The sequence below is a fragment of the Aspergillus welwitschiae genome (assembly GCF_003344945.1).
Source record: "Aspergillus welwitschiae strain CBS 139.54b unplaced genomic scaffold BDQ94scaffold_25, whole genome shotgun sequence".
In the NCBI taxonomy this organism is placed as follows: domain Eukaryota; kingdom Fungi; phylum Ascomycota; class Eurotiomycetes; order Eurotiales; family Aspergillaceae; genus Aspergillus; species Aspergillus welwitschiae.
The window spans coordinates 277,215-300,851 of NW_020798719.1; the positions used below are offsets into that span (position 1 = coordinate 277,215).

At 52.6% G+C, this 23,637-nt stretch overlaps 3 protein-coding genes across 3 annotated transcripts; all 3 read right to left on the bottom strand.

Annotated features, from left to right (window-relative positions):
- Positions 1-21: 21 nt before the first annotated feature.
- Positions 22-2,685, bottom strand: BDQ94DRAFT_180582 (putative MFS peptide transporter; the record flags this gene model as incomplete). The annotated part of the gene is made up of 4 exons (XM_026773657.1): positions 22-1,469; positions 1,529-1,664; positions 1,721-2,036; positions 2,614-2,685. 4 exons carry the CDS (start codon positions 2,683-2,685, stop codon positions 101-103), a joined length of 1,893 nt encoding a protein of 630 aa, XP_026624232.1. The 3' UTR covers positions 22-100.
- Positions 2,686-3,663: 978 nt separating this feature from the next.
- On the bottom strand, positions 3,664-4,564 carry BDQ94DRAFT_62904 (putative phosphoglycerate mutase family protein). The gene is made up of 3 exons (XM_026776210.1): positions 4,153-4,564; positions 3,867-4,089; positions 3,664-3,796 (listed from the first exon to the last, which is right to left on the bottom strand). Exons 1-3 carry the CDS (start codon positions 4,370-4,372, stop codon positions 3,712-3,714), a joined length of 528 nt encoding a protein of 175 aa, XP_026624233.1. The 5' UTR covers positions 4,373-4,564; the 3' UTR covers positions 3,664-3,711.
- Positions 4,565-6,284: 1,720 nt separating this feature from the next.
- BDQ94DRAFT_172315 (acetyl-CoA synthetase-like protein) lies at positions 6,285-23,478 on the bottom strand (the record flags this gene model as incomplete). The annotated part of the gene is made up of 4 exons (XM_026771930.1): positions 6,285-9,698; positions 9,763-13,656; positions 13,714-22,998; positions 23,062-23,478. 4 exons carry the CDS (start codon positions 23,476-23,478, stop codon positions 6,285-6,287), a joined length of 17,010 nt encoding a protein of 5,669 aa, XP_026624234.1.
- Positions 23,479-23,637: the final 159 nt, after the last annotated feature.

Sequence of the window (23,637 nt, forward strand, 5' to 3'; positions counted from 1 at the left end):
TCAAACCCGGTTTAAATTGAACGTGATATATGTATTGATGAAATAGCCCATTCAAGATGTGGCTAACGTTATTCGGACCGTAATGATTCGGCCTCGACCTCTACTTCTCAACCGCCTTTTCCACTTCAGTGGGCTGAATAGGGGTCTCCTCCGCATCACTGTTGGCATAGTTGGCTTCGTCGGTCATAAATTCGTCGTTGTTCAGGTAACTGAAGCGGTACCAGAAGAAAATGGTCTGGAGAGCGAGGGCAACAGCGGGGGCACCCCAGATCCAGATCAAGTCGGGATCCTCGGTGACTGGTAGAAGGATCTCTCCCAGCGCACTGGACAAAGCAGTCATGAAGAGGAAGATCGCCATGACTAGACCCCTCATACTCGCGGGCGACCGGGCATACGCCAGTTCATACGCCGTCACGTTGCAGAAGATTTCCGAGAGGGCCCCCAAAATGGTGTTTGGCAGCTGCCACCAGATGCTGATGGGGCTGACTTCGGAACAGGAGGAGGCATAGTAGCCGCACGGCGAAGTTTTGTATACGCGCCACTGGACCAGGGCACCGCACAGACCGGAGAGTGCGGCCAGGGTGAACCCGAATGTGATACGAGTGATTCGCTTGAACGGAATATTGTACCGATATAGCAAGGGGTAGATAAAGTAATCGACGATTGGCACGGCAACAATGATGGTCAAGGCATTGAAGTTGCTCAGAAGGTCGTTAGGGGCGCCATTGGTCGTCATCGATGCACCCTGGTTAGTCGAGACAGACCCGATACCACCGTCATTGAGGTTGTAGATGGGGAAATAGAAGAAGATCTCCGTTGCCACGAGAGTTCTGCGCACATCATCCACCAGCTTGTCGCTCCAGTCGACCTGGATCCCCTTGGCTGCCAGGACACTCGGTTTCGCCGCATCGAAGAAGTTCTTCCGCCAGACCTGCCACTTGTTTTGGCGCAAAGCAGTTATGGTGATCTTGATCGCCTTGGCGAGATCCGAGATCCCACTCGGCGGCGTTCTGTACGTCTTCTTGTAGGCCGCCGCCAGCACCACCGGCAAAATGAAATAGATGATTCCGGCCAGCAGGAAAGCCAGCCAGTAACCCACATATTTCTCCGCATATGTGGTGGCCAGCATGTAGAATGCTCCGACGTTGATCACTCCGTAGAAGATGAGCATCGTTCGAGTAGCCGTCATCTCGGGATCCACAATGACCTTCTCCCCAGTCTTCAAAACCTTGGTGTACTGCTTTTGATGGCGGTATTGGTCCAGGACTGTGGGTGCGATATTGGGCTTGAAGATGCCGGCACCGAGGGCCAACAGCAGCAGCCCGATGATGAATGGCGGCGCTGCGTGCGCCGTGCCAGCTTGCAGTACTGAAGGAATTGCGCCAATGATCTGAATGATGTGGGCAATACCACAGATAGCGACTCCGACACAAATGGCCCAGTACCGACCGACATATACGTCGGCCCACCTGATATTGTGAGCACTGCACGCACATGTGTCCGTTTTGGGGATTTTATTTTGGCTCACCATCCACCGAAGATAGGAATGACATAGGCAAGGAACTGGAATAGCAAGACCAATCCGTCACTCGCCTGGAGTCCCATTCCCAGCGCACCAGCCGTCTCTTGCGTCCCTCGCGGAGGTGCACCCGCACCATTTCCTCCTACAAGCAGCCGGTCAGCGTTGTGTAGACCAGGGGTTGTTGGGTCTGAAGAGCACCTTTCGGAAGAGGGAACTCAATGAAGTTGGAGAAGACGGTCTGGGCGCCGTAGTAAGATGCTCGTTCGGCGAACTCCACCAGACAAAGGGAGTATGCGATGATGGGGAGATAGGCCGGGACCTTGCGAAGGCTGCTGAGCTCTTCCTCTGTAGGTGGCGGGTACTCCTCGTTCTCAAGCGCTTGAGTATCCACCTCATAGATATTCTTCTCGGGATCGGACTTCGTCTGTACTTCGCCTACCTCGTTGGTGGCTTCACTGGCAATAATGGCGTCGGCGACCCTAGTCTCGCTGGTCGAGGCAGCTAGAATGATCCACTATTGTCAGTCCAGGGTACCTAGGTATGCATCTTGTCACACCTACCCATATTCCGTTGATTGGGCGTTGAGACGCCAGGGAAATCTAGTAAAAGTGATTAAACTGCCAGCTCCTGAGTCGAATGAAACGCATGCACAGCTTCCGACTTTTATAGCATGGCTGCTAGCAAGGTCGGACGGACCTCCGGCGGCCGTCGAACAACGGGTTAAGTAGCCCCAAACGATGCCATTGCAGGGGGCGAATGCCTGGACGGGCATATCGCGCAATGTAACACCCGTCTTTGCTATCAGTTGGGCTATTTAGGTGGAGTATTCCACTAGCAGGGATCCGTGCCTTAGGGGATGTCTACCAGCCCTAGACTGTCCCACTCGGCATCGCTGATTCGAATCAACGCCCGATGATAACGATTCGGCCGTCCTTTGCGCCATCGGAACCGACCAACCAGATCGAGGTATCGATATTAATATCATTGCCAGTGGATGGGGTCAAGATAATCAGTAGTGATGCCATTTGTTTGGACTCCTCCCCTGCTTGACGCATCTTTGATCATTTCCCTTTCTGTTCGTGTCGGGTGACCTTATCATATCCGACCGTTGGCTGGAGGGTTACCCCATCACTATCGAAATGCGGGATGGTAATGACCTGCATCTTCTGATCGGAGTTTTAAAATTTTCACTATTCATTTTATATGTCAGAGGCTCCTCATGATGGAAGAATGGTTGGTGTTGAAAACACTGGCTCGCAGAGGCGTCCATACTCATTGAACCTACGAGGGGTGGTCACCATCGCCCGAGAAAGCAGCCTAAGGTCCAGCAGACTGAAAGCCAAACAGACCAGTGATATAGATGAGCGGAAGTTAATTTCCCGGCCAAAGCTAGTCTCGTATTACTAGCTTCCCCAGAACATCCTGGCTGAGGAGGTGGCCTCCCGTCTGTGCAAGCATCAGCTAAGACCACCGCCGAAACCTACCTGGAAGCTTGGCGCCATCCAGAAATTGCTGGATTGGCCTTATCTGGCAGTTTATTGGCAGGCCAGTCTTGACTTTGTCCAACTTGGCAGGGGTTCGTGGTGCGTGGGGAAAACTCAGCCAGGAGTCAGCCACCACGGCAAAGCTTTCCTCCCGCTGCATCTCATTTGCCCGTATCATCCCTCCGTCGCATCTAGTGGAGGCCTTAACGCTGATGGAGGATTCTAAGTATGGGAAGTTACATTCTCAACAATATCAAGCATGGCATGGTGTCTTGGCATTCTGTCGCCTTATCAGACGCATGGCCCAGGCTCGGCCACAGGTTCGTGGCGAGATTGTGGGCCTGCTAGAAGGGAGCTTGAGGGAGTTCGTCTTCCTCGAGTGGCCTTATATGCATCTTCAGGGAACAGGAGTGAGTTGCGACCGGGAAATGTTGGCCATACAATAATGTTGATGACTGATGAGGATGTGTCTAGACCGTGCAGTGGTTCTGGTTCATATTGTGTCATGAATCGTGAGCTGCTAGAATTAATGTATCCAACACACATTCCCAAAGACTATTCTATGGCCACACTCGGACCACCAAGACTCTGCACTACGTCGCTTCCTTGAAAGGGGGCCGATAACCTGGATGGCCGTCGGTTACAGTGGCACAAGGCCAAGTGTTCCGACTTGGAAAGTGCCTTTTCTTTTCTTCGGCTTTTCCTTCAGCTGTCCAGACCCGGGCAGTTCTCGCTCGTGATGTCAGTGATGTTGGTATAAGGATAAGGATCCGTCCAGATGAGATCAAACCTGTGATACATCCAAGATTAGTCTTGTTGACTACAGCACACCTGTGCAGCTTTTTTCAGCATAGACTCACCGGTCATCTGGGTAGGTGGGCGCATCATCGTCACCCAGCTTCTCAGCGATCTTGGCCAACTCCTTGTGCTCCCAGCAGATCAAGATGTTGCCGCTGCCGGTGTAGTCCTTCACCAGGTCCTTGACACACTTGGTGTCCTTCTTCGAGCAGGCCGTATCGACAGTGAGCCCCAGTTCCTCGGCGAGAGGAAGAACCGTCTCGTACGGGCGGTCGCGTTTCCCATCTGCGAGTCTGTCAATCCCTGACGGAATGGAACACCGAAAAGCAAACTGAAGAATCGACGCACCTGACTTGGGTTGTTCTGCAATGATATATCCAATGTCATAGTTGGAATCCGGGCCGAATACAGTCTTCAAGCAGTCGGCCCGCTCAAAACCCACAGCATTGAGGCCGGTGCTCCCGTTGCTGGGCTTCTCGCCGTGGCGAATCAGGTAGACGGTCGGCTCGGCCAGAGCGAGTGTTGCCGTGGCCAGGAGGCCGAAAGACAGGGACAACTTGGTGTACATTTTAAGTTGATTGTATTGACTGTGCAAAGGGTAGGGAGAAGAATCGCTCACAATCCGGATATCCTGCCCCTTATATATCGGTGGATATGCAGGACCAGCAAAACCGCCCCCACAAGGCGAATCTTCTCCGAGTTACCTTTCCAACAAGGTTTTCCCCTGAGCAACACCACCACCACCACCTCCTCCCCTTGCTGCGAATGGAGTTCGGCACGATTTCACCAGCAAAGTGTGATTGGGCTGGTTGCTACTCAAGCCTTGCACGTGGGACAGTGCACTGCCGGCAATGGCCTTTCATGACTTGTGGATTGTGATCCATCAGGGCCACTCGCCGGTCGATCCCGCTCGCTAAACCGTGGCCGCCCAACTCCGGCTCCCTCATGTGCTGTCATCCCCGATCCTTCCAACAGTTCAGAAGTTGTGATGGAGCATCTAATTGGTTCCAAACTGCAGAGAGAGTAGCACTATGACCATTCATACAGGAGAGTTGTCTCAGTCGCGTGAAGAATTCGGCGCCTCTCTGCCGGTGAAGACAATGTTGACTTTCCCGGCACGGGTGGATCCTGGATGGAACCCATTCCGCGCCGGCTGGCGGAGCTATCGCTGACTCCGTCTCGAGGGAGGCCCTCTCGCTCGTCCCAGGCTGTCCTCCCTCCCCATCTTCATTTTGGCTCCCGAACAATCCTTTGATCGTTGCAGATGACTCCCACTGACCAACGATCGACCCGGAGATACCCGGCCCACAGCGATCGATCGACTGATGCTGACCCCGGGTGGACCAATGAATGACCCACAAGTACCATAAGATCTTCGACTCCGGTAGTAGCCAGCGGTCTACCATAGCAGCATGTTGCACAGAGTCGTCACTGGATGAGTGGATATATACCGCTCTTAGATCAAACTGAATGGCCCGAAGAGAGCAACCTACAGGTAAACAATGAATCATATCCTGATATCATCGAGTTCTGCCAAGGGTTGCTTTTGTCAGAACTCGAAACTTGTTCTTTGCATCTCGCTCTAACCCGATGGGATTGACTTTCATGTGGCGGGACGTGTCATGTCGTATGAAACGCCACCATCATCAATGGCCCGCAAGATCCGGACTCTTAGTAGCTCCAAGGCTATTTTGCATGCCAATAAATTTAACCTACCTATTTCACATATGTCCATTGACCGCCTTTCTCGACAACTTCCATGAATCTGCAAAGTACACCTGTTAACTCATCTGCACGATGTCCAATGACAAAGGTATGACGCATACCCGAGAGATGATCGGCCATGCAGAGTAACACAATGCTGCGCACCGTCTACGGATGCAGGTCTCACCTTGATTGACTGAACTCTCCCGCTAGATCTGACATACTCCGAGGAAGGACAGTATTCTAGTCTTGAGCATAATTTACCTCTGCTCTCCTGTGGACCCTCTCAGGGGGAATATCGATTTCATGGAAGGAGAACTGCTCCATCCTTGCGAATTCATCAGCATAGATAACAACCATCCTCCATATATGTCCGGACTTTCGAAACTCTGATGGTAGCGACAATGAGGGTCACTAACTCACATGGATGACTAATTTTAGTGAAGGGCCGCGCTTAAGAAGTATCTAGGTGGGAAACATGATGACTCGGAGGCAAGAGACGACATTGGGGATAAAACAAAATGGTTCGAAGAGGAAAGTGCGGAGACGGGAATAGTCGTACAGTGAACAGCCGTAGTAGATACCATGATTGCTAGGATCAGGAGCCAGTCTTTTAGCAGTGTCAAGCATAGCATAACTAGTAAAAGTAACAAGATTGTGTCTAGTCTACAACATCAATTGATTGAGAACATCCGGCTGTAATTATTAAACATTACATTACTGTCGACCCTCTGTCTGGGTCAACCCATTACTATACACTGTGGGAGGAAGCTACACTAGCGCTTTAAAACATCAAGAGCAAGCCCTGTTGGGTTCTCCAGAATGCGTACCACAGTCTGCCCAAACAGATGCAGAGTCTGATCCGCCTGATTCTGATCCCACAGCTGATCCGAGACGTAAAGCGTAAGCTCAAGTGTTCCCTTCGAGAGGGGACTACAGGTCACACGGGGATGATAATAAGGCAAGCGGGATACATAGGTCTCATAGTCCGACCCGACCCCAGGCAGGCCGCTACCAGCAAATGCATCGGGGATGTTCACGTAGTGAATCCCGGTACCCGGATCCGTGTCTGCCGGCCAGGAGGTACACTGCGCCACCAGCTCGTCGTATTCGAGAGTTTCGAAAGACATGCTGCGGGTTTGCTGCTGATGAACCGCATGGAGGAGGCTTGACACGGTCCAGTCAGCCTGGAGAGTCACACGGACTGGGACGTAATTGACACAGGCACCCACAACCGTTTCGGCTTCTGGCAGCTCCAGGTTTCGGCCGTTGACGAGCTGACCGAATACGATGTCGTGAGTGCCAGCCATGTGTGCTAGGCAGAGGGCCCAAGCTGCCTTGGCGACGGTGGCCATCGTGGTTCCAGCGGGGGCTGGCGGGTATGAGACCTCTGTGGTGCTCGTTATAAGGCTTCCCCGATTATGGGAAGGCGGAGATCCTGATGAAGATTCAGAACGTAGATAGGTCATGCTGGAACCTCGGAGCAAGTCGCGCCAGAACTTGTATGCTTGTGAAGGAATATCATAGATGCGGCTGTGCAGGTATTCCGGAAAGTCCACCTTAGCAGGACTTAAAGTTATCCCCTGATATGCCCGGGCGATGTCCGTGAACAGACGAGGCATGCTGATGCCGTCATACTGAGCATGGGCCAACCGAAGGGCCATTGAATCACGGTTGGACCCCATGATCAAGCGAAGCTGGGTGTGTAGTTTGCCGGAGGCAACGGGTGCTGATGAATCCTCGCGGCAAATGGATCCTGCTATTTCTACTGGATTCAGATCGGTCGTCGTGATTTCCACCGGTACAGTGGCGTCACCTAAAGTTATTTGAACTGTAGACTCGTCCCAAGGAATGAAGACCGTTCGCAGTATGGCGTATTTGTCTACAGCAGCCTGCACAGCATGCTGAAGACGCTGACAGTCGATCTTGCCATGAAAATGGAAAATGAAGTACACTTTGTGTCGCGCCTCCAAGCTCTCTCGCTGGAAATGGGTAGTTGGCAAAATGTGCTCAATGGAGGTTAAAGCCATCTTCCACTCATCAGCAATCTCCCTCGCATAGTGCAGAAGGGGGCTGCGGCTGTGTGCTTTCCTGACACCTTCTTGATCTGGCCGCAACGTCTCTCGCACCACAAGAGCCAGGTTACGCAGCTGAGGTTGCTCAAAGATATCCCTGACCGTTAGCTTGAGACCGTCCTTGTACAGCCTTGCAATTAGGGCCATGGCTAGCACTGAATCCATTCCCAGCTGAAAGAGATCTTGATCGGGTGAAACCTGCCAAGGTTGTTTATGCAGGATACTGGAAATATGATCCTGCAAGCGCGTCTCCATGAGGGTTAAAACAGAGGCCGCCCAGTTAACATCGGGAGAGCTATAAGTAAGGAGTTCCTCTTGGGACATGTTAAGGATGTAGTTCCGGAGACGCTTTCGATCAATTTTTCCTGTCGTTGCTTTGGGCAGGCATGCCAATGGGAGAAACACGGAAGGCACCATGTATGAAGGCAGGCTCTGATACAATGCTGTTCTAGCCTCTTGAACTTTCTTTCGAAAGGTATCCGAAGGGGGCTCCCAAATGCCGGCATGAAATGGTGATTTACAAGCATGGCCGGGAGAGAAGATACATGCTGCGAGAAACGGACCCATTTGTTGCTCCTCTCCGGGTTGGATGAGATCAATCACCGTAAGCGATCCAGCGAAAGCCTGCTGAACGTGATGTTCAACCTCACCCAGCTCTAACCGCTGGCCGTGTAGCTTCACCTGGTCATCCATGCGTCCAATAAAGATGAGTGACCCGTCAGCTGCGAACCGAACCAAGTCCCCAGTTCTATAGACCCGAACGATACCGGGTGAGCGAATGGCCTGCAACCAACTGGGGGCCTCAATGAAGGCTTGATAGGTACGCTGAGGTTCATTCAAATAGCCCTGGCCCACAATGGGTCCCTCAATAAGTAACTCTCCAATAGCCCCGTCGGGGACGAGCTGTTCAGGGTCGTCCGGACGTACAACCCATCCAGCACTGGCGTTTGGGACACCGATGTTCCGCGCATCACAGGTCATATCTAACGGCCTCGTCACGCTCGTGGTTTGCGTGCACTCTGCTGGGCCATATGCGCTCAGGAGACAGACTTTATCATGCCAGACTTCAATGTCCGTTGTATTGACCCGTTCCCCGCCAAGGACTAGCGTTTCAAGGTAAAGAAACTCGCTAGGAGTAAGCTGACGGGCGACAGTTGGGGTCAGTAGCATCCAATTGGCTCGCATACGATTCGCAGCTAAGGCCAAATGCCCCATACGTTCGTTTTCCGAGGGTACACAGAGACAACCTCCTGACATCAATGCGGCCATAACATCGATGATTGTCGCATCCCAGGAATGGGAGGCAAACTGTAGAACACGCGATGTCGGGTTTAACTGGAGTCGAGTAATGAGGGTCTCCCACGCAATGGAAAGGGAAGCATGTTCAATCACAGCCCCTTTGGGTGTTCCAGTCGAGCCAGATGTGAATATAATGTATGCAGCGCTGTGTCCGTCAACATGAACCATCTCAGCCCGCGAGGAGTTAACATGTCGAGTCCACAAGCGGTCATCATCGATTTGCAATACTCGTGAGCACAGGATGTTTGCTTTGGAGCGCGTACTTCTATTTGCAATTGCCAGCGATGCGGCAGATTGCTTGGCAATCATATGCAATCGAGTAGTTGGATGGGTGACATCCAGAAGAACTAAGCATGCCCCGGCTTTCCAGACTGCCAGCATAACCACCGGAACCCAGCGGCTCTTTTCAAGGCATACCAAAACCGGGTCCTCCGGTTTAACTCCATGGGCAAGGATCTCTCCCGCCAATACTGATGAGAGCTGATCAATTTCCCCGTAGGTGAATTCACCATCCCAGGCACAGACGGCCGATGATGATGGTTGCTCTGCGCATCGCCGATTAATGGTTTCGTATATCAATGTATTTGCTGCAGCCGGTGGGGTAGGCTGCCTCGATTCCATGCGCTGTCTCTGGCCCATATTCAGGGCATCGATGGCACCAGTCTTGGCTGTGGGCCGCTCCAAGACCTCGCACAGGACTTTTTGAAACATCAGGCACACATCATGGGCCTGAGAAGTATTGACCATGGATGTTTGGTATGAAAGGTGCAAATCCATGCGGCTCGATGCTTTGGAAACGGTCAAGGCCAACGCATACTGAGGGATGTGAAGGGAGCAGTCAGTCGTCAGGTTCGCCGTGTAGGAATACGGGGATGCATACCTCTGTCTCCCCATGTCCATCCATACCAACCAACGATAAGCAGGATCCATCAGCGTCGTCTCTACGATCTCCAGTCTCAACAATAGTTATCATTGTGTTGAAAGGTGATTGTGTACTGGACATAGCCGAGTGTAATATCTGTCCAAGTGAAACGTAGGCATGCTCCATGCAGGACATGAAATGAACGGTGTACTTTTGTAAAGTGGACAGTACTGATGCATCCCTAGAGAGTTGGATTTGACTGGGCAGCGTGTTGATCATTGGACCAACTATTTCGTCCACATGAGGGATGGGGACATGCCGCGCGGATGTGGCATATCCAAAGCACACGCTGTCCGTTCCGGTATATTGCTGCAGCACAACGGCCCAAACTACATGCAAGATAGCGGTAAGGCTCAGGCAATGAGTCTCACACAACTGATCAAGAGACTTCGAAGGGCCCAAGTCAAGCGACACGAAGTCGACGGTTGCCTTTGGCTCCGACACGTCTGTCACTGCTGCTGTAGAGTCACGGAGGCGAGGAAAGAGGCAGGGCTGCGCACCCTCCAGGTACTTTTTCCAGTAGCTCAATGATATTTCCGTATCTCCCTTTGCCCGCAGATAGGTGACGTAATCCCGATAGTCAGGTAATGAAGAGGGTAGGTTGTTGTAGTATGCTTTCACGAGGTCTTGTTCGATGATTCGCAGTGACACTCCATCTAGAAGAGCATGACTTATATGCAGTTCGATCCAAAGCCGCTCATCATACTCCTGGTGAATAATTAGAGTTGGTAAAGGACCATACAGGTCTTGTGTACCAGGTCTCTTTTGGGTACATGTACTGCTATGGTTGCCGTCAGCCGCAATTATGACATTGTCTATTGCATTGACGAGCACGATCTGGTGGAACCCTCTCCCTGGTATATCAAGGAAAACGGTCCGCAGGGCTCCATGTCGCTTGACTACCGCATGCCACGCCCTTACCAACTGCTGACAGTCAACCTTGGGCGCATCAAAACCTCTAACCACTTCAAAGCGATAGACTTGCTGATAGAGGCTGGAGTTGCGTGTATTGCTGATGAGCATGCCCTGCTGTGCATGGGAGCAGGGGTAGATATCTTGTATCTGCCCTTCATATCCAAGCGGGATGCCGTTATTTATCTCCTCGAGCTGGCCATCAGTGAAGGCGGCAAGAGTAGAATCCACTGGAGCCTTGGGGTGCCCTACTTCAGGCAGCAGCCGCTGCACTGGGCCCAGTGATCCATCCTGGCTATGTGCTTCTAAAGATCTGTCCGCCTGGACAGGATGACCCTTGAATGATGACGCCAACCGCGAAATTGTTCGGCAACGGAAGATATCCTGGACGGATATTGGAAGGAGAGCCTCGTTGCACTGCGCCGCTAGTTGCATACTGCTAATAGAATTGCCGCCTACCCGAAAGAAGCTTTCATGGATGCCAAGCCTCTGAGGTGAGATCCGTAAAACACGGGACCAGATTCCATGAAGCACAATTTCTAGATCTGTGTTAGGCTTTGTTGTGGCCGTGGAGCGATAGCCTGTACGATCATGGATGGACAGAGAAGCAACCAAGGTTCTCAGACGAGCACGATCTGCCTTGCCATTGGTATTGAAGGGGATCTGTGCCACCGGTACGAACAGCGTCGGGATCATATAGGGTGGGATACGATCCTGCAGGAGTGCTTCCGCGTGTTGAACATTGTTGAGGAAATTCGCGGTTGTTGGGAGCAGGATGTTTGATCCAGACGCTGGAAAGCCTGAGCTAGACAAGACGATGAGGGCGACGAGGGAGCTAGTTTCAAAATCGTCAAACTTGACCATCTCAACAATTACCTGGATGGCGCCTGGGAAACATAGCCTGACATGATGTTCCACCTCGGCGAGCTCGATCCGCTGCCCATGTAATTTGATTTGTGAATCCTTACGGCCCACGTAATGCACAGATCCGTCGGGATTATATCGAGCGATATCTCCTGTGCGGTATATTCGGGTGTGGACTGAATCTCCGTGAATGGAGCGGAGCCAGTGAGGCGGTGACGATGAAAATGCAACTCTTGTGCGCCGAGGGTCTTTCGCATATCCGACACCGACGTTCGGCCCTTCCACCAGGAGTTCTCCTTCAGCACCAATTGGCAAAAGGGTGTTGATATCATTCGGGTCTACTATCCAACAGGTGCCACCAATTGGGTATCCGATATTGTTCGGATCGGTTCCCGGCCTTACGCTTGGGTTGACTGAGCACACCATACTGCACTCCGCTGGGCCGTATGCATTTATGAGGTTGACTCGAGTGGCCCACACATCGATTATACTTTGCTGCAATGGTTCACCCGCAGATATTAATGTCTGTAGTGTTGGGACCGTATCAGGTGAAAGCAGGTGAATCACTGATGCTGGTGCAACCATCCAATTGATCTTCATGGTCGCCATCGTGAACGCTAGGCGGTTATCACGGTCAAAGGGGGTGGGAACACAGACGCAGCCTCCTACAATTAACGGAAGCAGTTGTTCCACTAAGCTTGCGTCGAACCCGTAACTAGAGAATTGAAGCACCCGAGACGATGCCAGTAAGAGGAGCCTATCAACCAAGGTCCTTGCAGTGGCAACAAAACCGCCATGATGAACCAATGCGAGCTTAGGACAACCAGTAGTCCCGGATGTAGCGATGGCATACATGAGGTTATGAGACTGTATATGACTGTTGACTGATAGATGTTCCCCATCCATCACGATGAGATGAGCCTTGCTGATAGGTAGTACCTTGATATTGAGCTCCTGTTCCAACGAATGAGTGAGGTGAGGAGGTCCAAGGATTAACATGACATCCAAAGTCTGGCAAATATCCCGACGGCGATCAACGGGATGAGAAGGCTCTAGCATCACTAGGGCCCCTCCGGCTTTCACGACCGCCAGTTGGGCGACAATGGTCCAACATGACTTCTCGAAGTAGAGAGCAATGAAGTGGTCGTTGCGAACACCACATAGCTGCAGTTTCGCAGCCAGGTACTCCGTGTAGGAATCCAGCTCTCCATAAGTGAGGCTTCCGTCCCATGCCTCAACGGCTACGGCGTCTGGTTGAAGCTGGCATCTCCGCCGTATCATGTCATGCACAAATTCTTGATCTTGATGCTTTCCAGTAGGAACAGTGAGCTCATTCCACTGTTGCAATTCTGTGGAGTCGCTGGGGTTCAGCATATTGAGCGAGGCGATGGGAACACCGTCTGGAGCATCCTGTAACTCTCTGAAGACATGGCCAACTTGCGACAGAACCCGCTGCATCTGTGCGGGTGCCAGTACTCGAGGGTCGTAGACTGCTGTCAGGCCAATGGACGTCGAGGAGGGAGAGGGGAGCTGGCAGATCAAGGTTAACGCAACATTGCTAAACTGCGTCAATTCGGCCGCACTCTGGTGGTTTCCAGCCCAAGCCAGCTGGCGCTTTGGCTGGTCGGGCTGAATGACCAGGAGAGTCTGGAAGCGACACGCGCTGGCCGCCGATGCCCCTAGCTGGCGAATCTGCTGCAGTCCAATGTGTTCATACTTGGACTGCTCCGTAAAGCGCTGCTGTAGTTGCCGTAGGAGAAGTTTGATATCCAGCGTGCTCTGGATATGTATGCGTCGGGGCAATGTAGCCAGCGTAGGTCCCAACAGTCGATCGATTCCCGGAACAGGGGCAGCTCGTCCAGAGGTGGTGATCCCAAACCCTACATCGCTTGCGTTCAAGTAGCAACTCACTGTCAATGCCCAAGATGCCTGGACCATGGTTGCGAGGGTTATCCCAGATTCATTCCGCGTCGGGCTAACGGAGACTTGGTCCTGCAAAATAGCCTGTGGGTGTGGCTCGTATACCCCGTCCGGCAAACGTGGAAATAGTCGAGCTTCTGTCTTCGTTTCCAACTCCTGTTTCCAAAAATGACAACACCTGTCCATAGATTTTATTACATGCGAGACAAATACGTTGAAAGGCACGGTTGTGTCCTGGCCCCGATATGGGCCGATGTATTTCTGATTGACCTCCTCGAGCAACAGGGGCAGGGACCATCCATCGTACAATGCGTGATGTATCGAGAGCAAGAGACGATCGGGTATCGTGGATCCGGGAGATTGTAGAAGGACTAGATGAATCAAGGGTGTCCCAATGCCCATGGTACGCTGGAAATGCAGTAACCCGTTCTCAGCGTTTTTATCCGCTTGTTCCACGGTCCATGCTAACGGACCTTTGACTACCACCTGAAACAGTTCGCCGGTATAGTCTTGCATAATTCGCGTGCGGAGGATAGCATGATCGGCCGCTGTCTTTTGCCACGCCATTTCCAAGCGTTCCAAATCCACATCGGCGATCAAATCAAAGGCTTCCAGCGCTTGATAGGAGCCTCCTTTTTGTACCGTTGAGGCTATGAGAGTCTCTTGGAGCGGGGTACAAGGATATATATCCTCTATCTCACTTTTGGTGACGTTGCACTGGTGAGTCGCCATATTAACCAGATATGATTCCCGCCTTCTGCTTCCTACCAGGCCGAAACGGTCTGGAGATGGAACCGGCACACCCTTGGGGGAGGGTACGGCGAAACTCGCCATTTCCGATAGTGTCGGATGAGTGAAAATATCTGGCACGGAAATGATCCATCCCTCACGTTGTGCCAACCCGGCCAACCTCATCGCTCTAACAGACTCACCGCCAAGGTGAAAGAAATGACTAGTTCTGGCGATATTCTCGGGACGTATGCAGAGTACCTCGCACCACATGTGCTGCCAGATGCGCTCCTCAGCCGTCTCTACTGGCGCACGCGCTGAATCTGTACTGAACGGGTGATATGGCAGCAGCTGTTCGGTCGTCCACCCTTCTACCAACTGCCGCAACCGATTTCGATCGGTCTTACCGGTGGGTGTTTGAGGAACGTGAGATACCGGAAAGAAGAGGGTGGGGACCATGTAAGAAGGGAGACTTTTCTGAAGCTGTGGGTGGATTTCAGCTATTAATTTTCTGAATGGCTCATCGAGGGCGCATATGATGTCCATTTTGATGGTTAACTGTTCACCAAAGGCCAAGAATACTGCAAGCTGGCTCGATTGGCGAGGAGACGAGTGCTGGAACAGGACCTCGGCAATTGCCTGACTGCCTGGTGGGAGTAGCTCATCGACATGGTGCTCGACTTCCGTCAGGTCGACCCTTTGTGCACGGATTTTGACTTGCTTATCCTTGCGTCCAATGTAGCGCAGCCAACCTGGCCGGTTAGGTACATACTGCACCAGGTCTCCAGAGCAGAAGAGGCGGCCAGGCTCAGCAGGCCCGCGAAACTCCTGCAACCAGGCTGGCGGATCGATATATGATGCTTGCGTCTGTTCCATTTCGTCAAAATAGCCCCGAGTTACCGCTGGGCCTTCTATCAGGAGCTCGCCCACCGCACCAATGGGGGTGAGGCAATTTGGACTGCCAGGGACCGTGACCCAGCCCGAGGCGCCAACCATAGCACCAAGAAGTCCTGGCACAAACTCGTCTGTGGGTTTCAGGTGGAGAGCGGCACACTGGGTGGCCTCTGCTGGGCCATACAAGTTGATCAAGCGTACGTGAGAGGCCCAGCGGTCGAACATCACCGCAGGCATCACTTCACCACCCAGGATGAGGGTTTGCAGGCTGGGAAGGTCACTTGGATGTAGCGCACTCCCCACGGATGGAGTCAGGATTGCGAAGTTGACGTGGTATTTCTGGATGACTCCGGGCAAATCTGAAAGCCGTGCAGACTCTGATGGGATGCACAGACATCCGCCGTGCATCCAGGGTGTCAGAACCTCGTAGATACTCAAGTCAAATGCATAGCTACAGAAATGTAGTGTTCTTATTTCCGGGGTGACGGCCAAGACAGCACTGTAGTGAAAAATGTCGGTAGCGCAATTTCCATGTTCTACCATAATGCCTTTGGGCTTTCCCGTGGTACCGGAAGTGAAGAGAATGAATGCAAGGTCAGTAGAGCGCACAAGTGGCCAAGGGATGTTCTTTGCGCTTCGTGGTATGGTATGCAGTGCAATCGTGAGGACAGGAACCGGCAATGCATCTGCCAGCCGCGACTGATATGTAGATGATACCAATGCCACTGAGGGCCGTGCTTGGTGTATTGTCCGGGTAATGCGAGTCTGCGGTAGAGATGGGTCAATGTTGACACATATGCCTCCTGACCGAAGCACTGCCAACATTGTCACAACCGATATGAGGGAGCGGTCAAAAAGGAGAACCACCCGTGAACCCTGTTTCAGTCCACGGTTCAACAGATGCTGCCCTAGCTTTCCCGAGAGATCATTCAATTCAGCATATGTCAAGGTTCCATCCCATGACTCCACGGCCCGCCTGTCGGGTGTGGTCTCCGCCTGCGACAGTACGAGATGATGAAGCGGATGAGGGTATGCGGCTGGTAGGCTGCCGTTCCATTGCCGCAGCGAGGTCCAATCTTGGGGAGTTATTGTTTCGAGGCCCCCGAGCCTAGCGTTGTAGCTAGATGGCGCACACATCTGATCCACGATATGGGCAAATTGGCTCAGCAGTCGATCTGCGACCGCCGGCAGTACAATTTGCGGATCGAACTGAACGTTCACGCGTACGGTTTGATGTGCCGTTGATGGGGTGCACAATATAACCAGTGCGTAGTTGAGAAACGCCGCATGATCCGCAAACTGATCACGCAGTATCATCATGTTAGGGGAGGCCTGGCTATGCTCGCCATGTTGAATGACCAACTGTGACTGAAATCCGCAGGCAACGCTAGCTTCATCGCTGAGCTCTCGGATCCTTTGCAGACCTGCCTGCTCAAAGGGAATCATGCGCATGGAATGGTCCTGAGCATCACGCAGAGCGTCCAGAAGTAGACTATCACGACAAATTCGCGTGCGGAATGGAACAGTGGCCATAGAAGGGCCAGTTAGAAGGTTTATCCCAGGAACAGACCGCGCTCGACCACTGACGGTGACGCCAAAGACCACATCCTCAGAATCTGTATAATATGATACCAGCAGTGCCCATGCCAGCCTCATTACTGTTGAAAGGGTGACACTTGGCAGGTGCGGTGGCCGTGGGAACCTGATCTCCTTTTCCACGCTCGCTGTAGGGTTGGGCACAAATCCAGGCTCGGGCAAACCTGGGAATACCGAAGTCTGAAGACCATGGAACTCGGTGCGCCAGAATTCTTCAACATCCTTAGGATTCTGCAAGATTAGAGAGCGAATAAAGGGTGTGAATTTATTGAGGGGTAGACGTTCATTCTGATATGCCCTTTGCACCTGGTCAAAGAGTCGGGGCAGGGAGACGCCATCGTAAATGGCATGATGGAGAGAGACACCTACGAGTGTCTGTCCCTGGGCCGAGCTGAGGATGCTAAAGCGAGCCAATGTGGTTCCCAGTTCCATGTTCAGTTCCATATCCTTCTTGCGCCATTCATTGACGGTCTCATATCTGTGCCAAAAAATCGGAGCTGCGGCTGGCGTCAGGACCACCTGGAAGGTACCGTGCGGGTGAACGTGAATAATCCGGGTGCGGAGGATATCATTGGCAGTCACTGTTGCTTGCCACGCGGTCTTCAATTTATTTATCTCAACATCACGTCCGAGCTCAAATAGACACTGACAGACGTACTTGCCAGCTTTTTGACTGGCAAGGGCCATTAACCCTTCCTGAAAGGCGGTACACGGATAGATATCACCCAAGTCATTCAGCGATAGAGCACATTGCTCTAGAGCGGATGAGATGATATCCGATTCGTAGTCACTGGGTAGAAGGCTGAAGGGCGGAATCTCAGAAGTCTCCTCATCCATGGTCTTGGTTGCCACCGCTGCCAGCTCACTCAATGTAGGATGCTGGAAAATCTCACTGACACTGATTCCCATATTCTGTAGCCTCGCCGCTGCCACCAGCTCCATGGCTCCAACAGAATCACCCCCAAGTTGGAAAAAGTGACTGTCAGCGAATACCTCCTCAGGGCGCATTTGCAAGATGTTCGCGAAAGCCATCTGTAGCCGTCTCTCTTCTTCGGTGACTGGAGCTTGACGAAGAGAACTATGGGCATTAGAGGCCCCTAGCGTCTCTCGGGGAATCAGGGTAGCTAGTTGTCGCAGTCTGCGTCGATCAACTTTTCCGGATTTGGTCATTGGGATGCCCTGCACCTTCAGAACAACCGAAGGGACCATCCAGTTCGGTAGCTCATCCCCAAGATGTGAAAGAGCCTTATCGATGTCACGCTGATATACACTATTGTCATCATTATCAAACGATCCGGCTATCTCGCACACTGTCTCGGCGTTGTCTGTAACATCTGGGGAGCAAATGGATATAAAGGCGACCAGTACTGCGCGACCACTGGGGGATTTCAAGACAACAGCTTCGACGACAATTGCGCCAGCCCAAGGGAGGTAGCTTCGGAGTCGAGATTCTACTTCGCCCAGTTCCAGTCGCTGACCCCGGATCTTGACCTGCAAGTCCTTGCGCCCGATAAATCGTACCGCCCCGTCCTCAGTAAATTGGACAAGGTCACCGGTACGATATAAACGCGAAGGGTTAGTCACGTCGATAGTTCGATATTGGGATAGCCACCGAGTCGGAGGGATGAACGGTGAGGAGGCTATATCACGGTGCTCTGCATCGTGTAGATAGCCTCGACCGACGACGGTTTTTTCTATGACGAGCTCTCCTACAGCACCGACTGGGACCAACCGCTGAACATTTTCTGGGTCAACGATCCAGGGCGACATAGAAGTGAATGGCTTGCCCAAACAGTTCGGATCATCCGCCTGAACCACAGTGCAAAGTCCAATCGGCGTGCATTCAGCCGGACTATATGCGCTGATGAGGGTCGTGTAACCCTGCCAGGTCGTGAAATCATAAGGCATGATTGCCTCTCCTCCAAGGACTAAAGTTCGAAGGGTGGGCAGGCTGGCAGGTTCTAGTAACCGAGACACCGTCGGGGTCATAATCGCCCAGGTTACCGCAAGGTCCGCCATGGCCTTGGGCAAATTATTCAAACGGTCATGCTCCGATGGAATGCAGACGCAGGCCCCCACTACCATGGGAACTATAACCTCGATGATACTGAAGTCAAAGGCGTAAGACGCAAAATGAAGAGACCGATCGCTTGGTCGTAGGTCCAACCGCTGAGGGCAATTTTTGATTGTTGCAGCCAGATTCTCGTGTGTGATAACGACGCCTTTGGGCTTTCCCGTCGAGCCGGATGTGAAGACTGCATATAAGGCATTTCGAGGAAGTGTGTCACGATGTTCGGACCCCAATCCACCTGGCAAATCGTCCGTTTCAGAACACACACCCTCCACTACTACCAACAAGGGACGTTCGCATTTGGATACCTTTGCGACATGTGTTGGTGTTGTGATCACTAAATTTGCTCCCAAGGCATCACAGATTTCGCGCAGGCGATATGTCGGATGCGACGAGTCCATCAGGCAAAATGCACCCCCAGCTTTGGCGACAGCTAGAACCGATACCAACGTCCATTTGCACCGGTCAAAACAAATACCGACAAACGCTTCAGGTCCGACCCCACGGGCCATAAGCCTTCTAGCTAGGTTCGAGGAAAGACAGTCGAGCTCCCGATAGCTCAAAGCACCATCCCAGGCCCACACCGCCAAGGCATCTGGCTGCTCGATGCATCGAGCCTTGATCAAATCGTGCACACGCACCCGCACGGCCTCCGGGGGAGACCCATTCCATTCAACGAGCTTCTGCTTATCTCGGGCCGTACAAAGATCGAGGCTTCCGACGGACTGGCCTGAAGATGCACCACGTAGAATCTGCGAAACCGACATGGCTAGAGTATCTGCGAGAGCGGATGCTTGCCAGTCGGACATCATATGGCTCCAGTATCTGATGCAGCACGAGACGGGGGGCCCTGGAGTTACTTCAACTACGAGGTCATATTCAGTCGGTCCGTACCAGGAGACCAATCGTATAGGGTGTTGGGAATTTGCTGCAGGGTCTAAGCTGTCGACAAAGCTCATTGTGGTGTTGAAGAGAGTACCGCTGCTATTCTTTAGGGAATGTTGAAGTTCTGCAATGGATACTTGTCGGTGTGGTAGTTCTTCGAGGAATTGATTTTGGACCCGTCGAAGCACATTCATCACTCTTTCGTCGGGGTTCAATTCCACACAAAACGGAAGCGTGTTGATTAGTGGCCCGACCAAGTCTTCGACACCCGCTAAAGGGACATCCCTCATTGCCGTCACCGAACCATAACAGGCACAGCGAGACCCAGTATATGCGCTTAGCACCAGTGACCAGGCAAGCTTGAACACCGTGGCTACGGTGACTTCCGTATCCTTGCAGAATGACTGCAGATGGTCAGCCATCGGCATCAGAGGGAGCTCTACACTGCAAAGGGCTGACGAAGCGGCCTCAAACGGGCCCTGCTGCAGGCGGGGAAATATACACGGCTCCGTGTGAGCTAGGCGAATTCTCCAGTAACTGAGACTCTCCGCTGACTGGGATGCAACGAGATACTGGGCGTAGTCGGTGTATGACACACTGTTGGGTTCAGACACGTCGCCCGCTGCAACATACTCAGTCTCATCCAAATAGCAACGCCTCAGATCTCGGATAATTATCCCCAAGGAGATCATGTCCACCTGAACATGATGAATATCGATTGCACAGTATAGCCGATTTCCGGTAAACTCATAGATTCGTAATCGGGGAATCCACTGTAGGGGCTGGTCAGAGGCTAGAGCGGGATTCGTGCTGGGCATTTGTTCAGGCTCCTCATACAACACATCCACATCCTCAGGGCCGAAGTGGGACACTTTCAACGTGATTTGAAGCGCCATGGAGCTGTTTCCGGCTGGAGCTTCCACGAAAAAGGTACGTAGCATGGGGTGACGGCGGCAAACGTGCGCCCATGCACGGCGCATTCGATCGATATCTCGTGCTGCAGGGGGGTCAAGGACTTCCCACACTATTCGATTATGGTAGTGGGCTGGGTTTCGGATGTGTCCCAATAGAATGCCCTGCTGGATGGTGGAGCAGTTGGAAATAAATTCAATATGTTCTTCTTCGATACCTTCCCAAAAGTCGAGCGGAAGTTTGGCTTCGAGAGGGCCATCCCTCAGAGGGATTATCGTGCTAACTGAAGACTCGTCGACCAACGTGATGTTGCTCAGCTTGGCAACAGTCTTGCTCTCCATAATCTGCGCGACTGTCAAGCGCAGGCCTAGCTTACGGCTCAAATTGACCAGCTTCATCGCGGCGAGCGAATCTCCTCCCAGACTTATGAAGCTGTGATGAATCCCGAAGTCCTGAGCATTAATCCCCAGTACCTCGGCGAAAAGGCCGTGAAGGTCTCGCTCCAGGCGAGTGCTTGGAGGCGCTACAGTATTAGTCGTCACAGACTGGTAACGCTCCAACTCGCCGCGAGTGTGCTGCTGGATCAGTTCGCGTAACAGACGACGGTCGGCTTTTCCCGTCAACGTCGATGGGAAGCGTCGCAAAGGGATGTAGTTGCTAGGAAGCATATGGGCCGGTAACAATGGTTCTAATGCTTGTGTTAAATGCTTCATGTCGGCGCGGAACTGATCGGAGGGGACAGCAAATAGAGAGGCCTCATCTGACTGCGTCGTTTCTGATTGCTCTAATGTGTAGTTGTCCGAATAAAGAAACGCGACTAGTAACATTGTCCCTGCCCCATCTCTCGGGACCCCTGTCTCTGCAATCACTCGGGCGGGTGCAGGACACTGTTGGCTGACGTTGTATTCGACTTCTCCCAGATCCAAACGTTGGCCGCGGATCTTCACTTGCGTGGCCTTCCGGCCAACGTACTGCAGGTTGCCCCTCTCCGTATAGCGGAAGAGGTCTCCGGTTTTATACATACGGATCGGTTGGCTCCCATCCTGGGAAAATCGAAATGACCTTCTCCAGTCGGGACTTTGAATGAATGCGGCGGCAGTGGCGGTTGGATTGTCCAGGTATTCGCGGGCGAGTCCGGGACTCTCAACGATCAACTCCCCAACTGTGCCCATTGCCGCGAGTTTATCATGGTTGTCGGGATCAACAATCCAGTGACGAACCCGGGGGGTAGGCGTATACTCTAAGGCATGTGATTGCTCGCTCAGCTCCGTCAGGCAATTCAGTGCTGTCCCTTCACTAGACGCATAACCGAAAAACACTTGCAGCTTTCGCACCCAGGCCTCCATATCCCCTGCAGCCAACGGCTCTCCGCCTAGGGCAAGCGTCTGCAAACTCGATGGGGGGTTATCGTGGCTCAGCCGTCGCAGTACTGACGGAGTCAGCACGGCCCAGGTGACTTGCATCTCCTCGATCACGGTAGGAAGATTGTTCAACCTGTCATGGTCTGAGGGGATACAGAGTGTCCCGCCATTACTCAAACACCAATATATCTCATAGATGGCCATGGTGAAGCTATAGGTCGCAAATTGCAGCACACGTGAGTCAGGTCCCACTGACGCTGCTACACCATCATGGGGGAGTTGGGCCATCGCACGGTGGTCGATCACACAGCCTTTGGGCTGCCCGGTACTGCCCGAGGTGAAAAGGACATATGCCGGAGCGTCTGCAGTCGGAGTTATGCACGCCGTCGACAGGATTGCGCTACGCACTGTATTCATGATGCTCTCGTTAATCGGGATGACTTGCTCAACCAGCTGTCGAGCCCGAGCGCAATGCGCCTCGGACGCCACAATCAAGAAGGCTTTCACACAGCGCACTATATATCGCAATCTCTCCTGTGGATGCGATGGCTCCAGGGGTACAAAGGCTGCTCCGGCTTTGAGGACGGCCAATTGGGTGATGATGACCCATTGGCTGTGGTCTAGAAGCAGGGGCACCATGACACCCGGGCCAACACCGACACGACGCAGATACTCTGCCAGACACGTGCTGCGTGCCTCGAGATCTCCGTAGGAAATACTGCCATCCCAAGCGACAATAGCGAGCGCGTCGGGGCTCCGCTGACTATGTCGTCGAATGGCGTCCAGGATGGAAGAGGGAATGTCGCCCTCGCCAGGCCAGAAGGTACGGTGGTTCCACTTGTGTAGGATTGGTGCATGTTGGGGACTAAAGAAACCCGTATCCCTGAGTGTCTGGTTGGGCTTGCGCAGGATCTCTGAGGCGACATGAGCGACAGTATCTGCAACATACTGAACCTGCTGTCTGGATAATAATGTCGCTTTCGCCAGGAAATAGAGACGAGGAGCATTGGCATCCACTTCTTCCATAACCAAGCAAGCATCCACAGCTTGCTACAACTCTCACGGTGTTACCATTCATAATCATATTCTGCAATGCGCCTGTCAGCCACTTACCATTGCTCTGGCTCTCCATTGCCTATCACTGCACGGCTTGAGTAGAAAAACACCAGTATTCACCTCCCAGTTCCGACCTCCCGCACTGATACCGGTCGTTATTTGCTGCTGTCTCCAGATACCTTCTGGGGTGTCATGTGAAGAGATGCCAGCTTGATAGACCAGCATATCCAACTCAGAGCAAGCTGAAGTCATGCTTCCCGCCTTGAAGCACAGCCCGTCTGACTCGACATACTGGCGGAGAACAATGGCCCAGATGCTACGCAACAGCACTATCAGATCAACTTCCTTTCGGATACTGCTTTGCAGAAGATTTGTGAGGATGTCCGGGGAAATCTCCCGGGCATGGAATTCTGTGTGACCACTAGAGCTCGGGGGTACCAGCGTGGGAAATACCCCCACGGGCAGGTCTTCCATACTTCCCATTCTTTCCTTTTCCTCCTTCTTTTCGGAAAATTGTGATTTGCTTGGCTGAGTTGAGATGAATTGAAGGTATAGCAAAATAAAGAGAGCGGAAACTTTATCCGGCAGGTGCATCCACGAATTCACTAATTAAGTCCATGGCAAGCCTAGCTC